Source organism: Rhagoletis zephyria, unplaced genomic scaffold (assembly GCF_001687245.7).
Source record: "Rhagoletis zephyria isolate East Lansing unplaced genomic scaffold, Rhagoletis_zephyria_1.1 Rzeph_scaffold_02498, whole genome shotgun sequence".
Taxonomy (NCBI): domain Eukaryota; kingdom Metazoa; phylum Arthropoda; class Insecta; order Diptera; family Tephritidae; genus Rhagoletis; species Rhagoletis zephyria.
In genome coordinates this window covers 74,925-80,977 of record NW_016159582.1, presented here as the reverse complement: position 1 = coordinate 80,977, position 6,053 = coordinate 74,925, and the positions used below count along the sequence as shown (strand labels likewise).

The following is a 6,053-nucleotide window of genomic DNA, read 5'->3' as shown; positions in this document are numbered from 1 at the left end:
TGATGAAATCTCCAAAAATTTAAATTTTGAATTACAACCGGTGATAAAACCTTCGATTTTTCTAAGTCAGTAACCGGTGCAAAAAAAGCTATTTCATTATAGCCATAACAAAAGGAATATGCGTGATGACTTCGCTTTTCTCAAAATTGGTAGCCGGGACTAAAACCCGGTTTTTTTAAAAATTGGTAATTGCCAATTAATTAATTACAAAATATTTTGTCAAATTGAGAGATAGCACACTTTCTTATTTTGATTAAAATATTTTTCTGAACAGCATGATACCATATTTATCCTGTGTGCAATTTTTTCCAAGTACACCTACAAACAGAGCCAGATTAACTGTATATACTAAATAAAATTCATGTATGTAAATAAAAAGAACATTTGTAAATACTATTCACCTGCGAAGTTTTACCCCATCCTGAAACTTGACATTGCGTACCCGCCGGTATCGAGTAATTACTTAGCCCAATCGGCGCAACTGTTAGATGTGTTTTGTTTACTGGCAAACCAGTCTGCAGAAACATTACGCCAACATCATCACGCATAGTATCCAAACTAAAGGAGTTCATATAGGCAATCGAGCTGACGCCTGAGACAATAGTACCATTGACACGCGTGTAGCGATTCTGTGTGCCCATTACAACAATAAATTCGCTCGCCTTGCGGTAACGCTTTCTATCTGAACTGAAAGGTGATAAAAATAAATAAAGTTAGGTTTATTTTTTATGCATCTAATTTATAAAATGTTAAATCAATTATTTTAGAAACATACCTAATTATTATTTTTTCTATTGTACATATGTACGAATGTATGTATATATATTTATATACACAAATATGTAATTATTTGACTTTATTTTATTTATTTGTATTAAAATACCTTTCGATATTTTTTTTTATTTTTTTTATTTTTAAATCACTCACTTGTAGAGACAATGTGCGGCTGTCAGCACTTTATTCGGTCCAATGAGTGAACCTCCGCAAATATGGCCGCTTCCGAAAACTCGATCGTGTGCCTTTAGTCGTATGGAAACTTGAAATTTTGTTCTCCCCACGGGAGCCTCTACACCATTTATAATACGCGGATTGATCTTTGCGTCATTCTCTGATTTAGCTGGAAATTAATAATTAAAACTTTAACTATAACTTAAACTTTAAAATATTTATGCCGTGCAGCGGCTTCTACTGTAGAATGGTAGCTTTACATCAATGCAGGCATAACTGTTTTGCTGGAAATAAAATTTTTTATTATAACACCAAGGTCCTTGTGCCAGGTGTGGAGTTCTAGCTTAGCTTCAGTTCCCATGGTAGAAGTTGGTTTTTAATATTTAAAAAATATATATATATATTTTTTTGAAATATATTTAATTTAAAAGCATGCATTAAAAAAGAGGGAAACATTTATGAAATAATATTTTCCAAAGACAGAAATTTAAATTTTTTAATTATTTTTAAACTTATTAGTGAATTCCAGTCATTTTTAAATTTATATCGTTTTCCTATTTTACATACAATGCCCCATTACTTTATTTTACTTTTTAAAAATTTTGTAAAGATGCGTTACAATACAATATAGTACTGTAATATGCAAACCCGCGAAATGATACAAAAGCCGCTACAACAACAACAACCCTCGAGAGCATGATAACTCAACGGCTGCATTGAGTCATACAATTTATGTATACATGTGTATGTACGTACATACATATATAAGATAAAAGAATGGGAAAATTGCCATACTCATTTCGGCAATAATAATAATTGCTAATATTTTTTATTAAGGGTTTCCCCATTAGTATGTTTTGCTCATTACATATCGTCACCTGAGTTCACAAAGGCCCTAAGCAAAAAATTTTTTATTTTACAGAATCAAAAAACATAAAATCAATATCAAAAACAGTTAGGGCTTTTCAAACAGTGGCATATAACTCCGTTGTTTTTTCAAAATTTTATTGATGGTTTATTTTAATACATCCTACCAAAATCTGTGAAAAACGCAGTTTCGAAAAAAGGTTTGTTAAGTAAAGTAACGATATGATTATTCATATTGATTTATTGATTTGTATCTGTAATCTTAAAAATTCCGTTTTTTAATTTGTCACACATTTTTAGTATACTTTTAGTATAGCGGTATGTAAGCGGTATATCTTTCTAAGTGGAAATTAATAATGTAGTACACAAACGTTCTTCTCTCTGATTAGGATGCTTGATATTCAAAAATGTTATGGACCAAATAAATGCGTAAAAGTATTTCAGTATTCACACCACTTTTTAGGCTAAAATCGTGGTAACACATTCAAATCGCATTTCGTTACTAATTTATTCCTGTTATTTAAAAGATCGCTTACATTTTCCAAAAAGAGCAAAAAGCACAATGAGAACAAAAGTGCGAAAATTCATTATAAAAGCACTTAAAACCTTTAGAATTAAAATGTATTATTTTCACACAAAAGCACTATGCATGAACACGCGTGAGGTGCGCTTTTCGAATGAGCAATAATAGTCAATAACTTCTCACATTTTGGCCAATCGCTGTGAATGATTTCTACAATAACTTGTTATGCAGTGTTATCAGTTCCAGGCAAGGGCAGAATAAGAGTTATGATAACGATCCAACAACACCATATTTATGTATGCTTGAATGTGCTACATGGGTTGATTCATGAGTTATTGAATATGTATTGCACCACAATATAAAGAATTATTGATTTTCAAAGCGGCATAAAATTACAATAGCAAGAAAAGCGAACTTATGGCATCGGCTGCCCATCGAACGACACTTAAATGCTCGGTAATGCGAAGGAACAATTTTAATGCTTCCGTTTTTATAATCTCGTAAAATTTATTTGTATATTGTCTTTATTATAAAAGGAATATATTTTAATATTCGAGCATACAACAGTGTTGCATAATTTTTGCATTGAACTACATACTAAAGTTAATTAATTTGATTGTGTATAAAAATGTGTATACAATTTTGGACGGTTTGTAGTTGTTGAAAATGTAAAAGCTGATTTTGTAAATATTCAAGGTACAAAGACAAATAATATGTAAATGTAGATATGTATATAACATTCCTTCAATTAGCTAAAAAGTAAATGAAATTAGCTATAAATCTTAGGCAGTTCTTTGCTTAGAATGTGGGTACTTATGCTATTAGAAAAAAGTTATCGATTTCAAAATAAAATAAACACTGCCGTTGGTTTGTTCAGTGCATATTAAGAGAGTCTGCATAACTTGTTAGGAAATACAAAAAAAAATTATCGTTTACATTTTGTGAACACATACTTAAAACTAATCGAAAGTAGTAAAATGGAATAAAAAAGTGCTTCGTAGCAAAGCACTGAATTGAAAATGCTGCTCGCTTTTTGCCCTTTTTATATGTATCCATGCAGACTGCGTGATGTACTATGATGATGCCTTGGCGGCTGATAGCCAGGCTCTTGCATTTCCATTTGCATTACTAAATTTTTCTGTTCGCCGCGTAAATCATAAGCATAACGTGCCTCGCGATGTAAAATCAGAGCGCCTATTCCGAGAAATATAAATGACACAACAGCTACGGCATAGGACCAGCCGAGTACATTAAATTTAGGATACATAAGCCAATCACGACGGTAGGCGCAGCCACCAAAAATGCATACGGCGAGAAATAGCAAAATAGCTGCAAATCAAAATGGATAATTTGAACAAACTTTTTATTCTAAATAAATTTACTTACACGCGCTTGCGGTACACAAGTATGAAATGCGTATCAATAACCATTCGTACTGAAGTATTCCCTTCAATGGTAAGCGTATGATAACTAAAGATAATAGAGTTAACACAGTGTATGTCAAGAGGAAGGCCAAAGTTGCACAGGCTTGCACAGCCATGAGCCAACCTGGCAACAGGTATTCTCTAATAACATAATATTCCTAAGGAAATGAAGAATTGTATTTTATTTTTAATATGTATTCGTTTTTAATTGGCTCTAATTAAGTGAAACTTACATGACTGAAAATATTATGGCAGCCATTGAATTGTCGCGGAAATTGGTAGTATGGATATACGAAATTCTTGAAGCAGTATTCCCATAAACCCATATTCTTGAAGCTGCTGTGTGTCTCCTCATACGACTCAATCCAGTAGGGCGAGCAAAATGACATCATGAGCAAAAAGGACGCCGCAAATATGACTACACTAGCCAGCACAACGCCATCTTAATTATAATTAATAACATATTATAAATATTTATATATATTTTGCAACAAAATGGTGCTCCGTACGTAGCGAGCACACCACAGTCATCTGGGCAATACTCACTTGAGNGGTGCTCCGTACGTAGCGAGCACACCACAGTCATCTGGGCAATACTCACTTGAGGCGCGTGGGTAGTCGCCTTTTTCAATACTGGTGTCCGTAGTGTCTTGCGACTGCTGCTTAAGAAAGTTGCGCATCTCGGCTGTTTAGTTTATTTGTGTTCTCTAGCTAAAATACTGAATTTTAATGCAAAAAAAAAACTAAATTCTAAACTTCGATAAAATTTGCTGCCAATAAACACACAAACGAACAACTCCCTATTAAAGGTGTGGACACAATGACAGCTGAAGTTGTCAAATAGAAATGTCAAAAGCAAACAGTTTTGCTAGCACTGTGTTATTGCAAATAGTAAAGCAGAAACATAGTTCAAACGACGGGCTGTGGATCATAATTACGGGCTACGGAATATTAATGATTGAATCATATTCGTATTAATGAAACAAGCCCGATTCGAATCGAATGAAATAAAATTACAGCCGTTTTCTCTCTAATACAATTTTAATTGAAAAAGCAAGCTCGCTACCGAATGCCGTAATCTGAAAAAGAAATTTCGAATCGAACGCGATTCGATAACGATGGCCATGATTCGGGCCCTGTTGAGTTGAAAAATTTATTTATTTTTAAATTCTATTTAATACAATAGATCTCAATAAAAAAAAATAAATATATATTTTTTTAATTTCATCGAGGATTGTATTTAATTGTTTATAAATACAATTTTTCAAGAATAATTTGAATACGTATAATTTTTGCTTCTACTTTATATCAACTAAATAATCTTAAACCTTTTAATATCTTAAATTAGTTTCTGAAATACCTTCATTCATGTTTTTCATACTTAATAAAATGAAAATATGTACATATTTAATAAAATAAAATAAAATTTAAAAGAGAGTCGAATAAAAGAAAGGTACACAAAATATAATAAAAGAATTTTTGGTTTGGCTTTTTTGCAAACATCATGATAAGAAATACTGTTTGATATTTAAGAACGAATTGTATGAACTTAAATTTTATAAAAAATATAAGGATTCCATTTTCTTCTTCAATCCTTCGAATGAAAGTAATTTTGAAAAATGTATAAATAAATACATACTTTGTTTCTACATTCGAAATCAGATTTTTTTTCAATACCCTAACTATAAAAACTTGTACAGCTTAGATAAAAACTATTGCAGTTGTACTAAGATTTTAACTTAGTCTCCTTCGACGCAAATATACCATCGATTTCATCGACATGGTGATGCTCCAGATGCTTCATATAGGCTAAAAAGCAAGTCCACATTAAACTACAGACACTGATGAAAGGCACACGATTCTTCTCTGGTACGACAGAAAAATTTATAATACCAACAATGGGCCAAATTGACATTGCCACCTGTGGGTGCATAGAAGGTACAATGCGAAATTAAATAAAATACTTATTATAATTTTTTCTATTCTCTTACCTTGTAGGTGGGTATGAACTTTTTGCGCACCTCCGCCGCCGCTTCACCCACCGTCTTCATTTCCAGCAGGCTCATTATGAAATAAAAACATGTCATGGCAGCGGGTGTGTAGGAAATCTGTTCGACAGCGGTTTTGAAAATAGCAGTCTGTAGTGAGGTTTGTGGCCACATGGCACTGGATACCTTGATCCAACTGTACAGCGTTGGCGCAACGAACATACCACCATAGAGGCTAAAACGTAGCGTACGCCACCAATCGTAATCGGCTGAAGTGAAATAAGTAAATATAAAAAATTAGGA

General features: G+C 32.6%; 3 protein-coding genes across 6 annotated transcripts in view; all 3 read right to left on the bottom strand.

Moving 5' to 3' along the window:
• Nucleotides 1–214: 214 nt before the first annotated feature.
• LOC108367019 (serine protease 42) lies at nt 215–2,803 on the bottom strand. 2 transcript variants are annotated; one of them, XM_017621537.1, is made up of 4 exons: nt 2,352–2,803; nt 928–1,117; nt 402–687; nt 215–318 (listed from the first exon to the last, which is right to left on the bottom strand). In XM_017621537.1, the coding sequence occupies exons 1-4, from the start codon at nt 2,401–2,403 to the stop codon at nt 220–222; spliced, it is 627 nt and encodes a 208-aa protein (XP_017477026.1). In that variant the 5' UTR covers nt 2,404–2,803; the 3' UTR covers nt 215–219. The 2 variants fall into 2 exon arrangements, with proteins under 2 accessions (XP_017477026.1, XP_017477027.1); XM_017621538.1 differs by having other exon boundaries at nt 286–348; nt 2,352–2,697.
• Nucleotides 2,804–2,904: 101 nt separating this feature from the next.
• On the bottom strand, nt 2,905–4,585 carry pck (Claudin superfamily protein pickel). The gene is made up of 4 exons (XM_017621536.1): nt 4,364–4,585; nt 3,996–4,204; nt 3,725–3,920; nt 2,905–3,667 (listed from the first exon to the last, which is right to left on the bottom strand). Exons 1-4 carry the CDS (start codon nt 4,440–4,442, stop codon nt 3,381–3,383), a joined length of 771 nt encoding a protein of 256 aa, XP_017477025.1. The 5' UTR covers nt 4,443–4,585; the 3' UTR covers nt 2,905–3,380.
• A 658-nt stretch (nt 4,586–5,243) lies between these two features.
• Nucleotides 5,244–6,053, bottom strand: part of LOC108367017 (protein sym1) — a 14,925-nt gene continuing 14,115 nt past the window's right edge. For all 3 annotated transcript variants that reach the window (XM_017621533.1, XM_017621535.1, XM_017621532.1), the window contains exons 3-4: nt 5,754–6,019; nt 5,244–5,683 (exon numbers count right to left, since the gene is read on the bottom strand). In XM_017621533.1, coding sequence (XP_017477022.1) covers nt 5,489–5,683; nt 5,754–6,019 — 461 coding nt within the window. In that variant the 3' untranslated portion in view covers nt 5,244–5,488. The remainder of the gene's footprint in view (nt 5,684–5,753; nt 6,020–6,053) is intronic.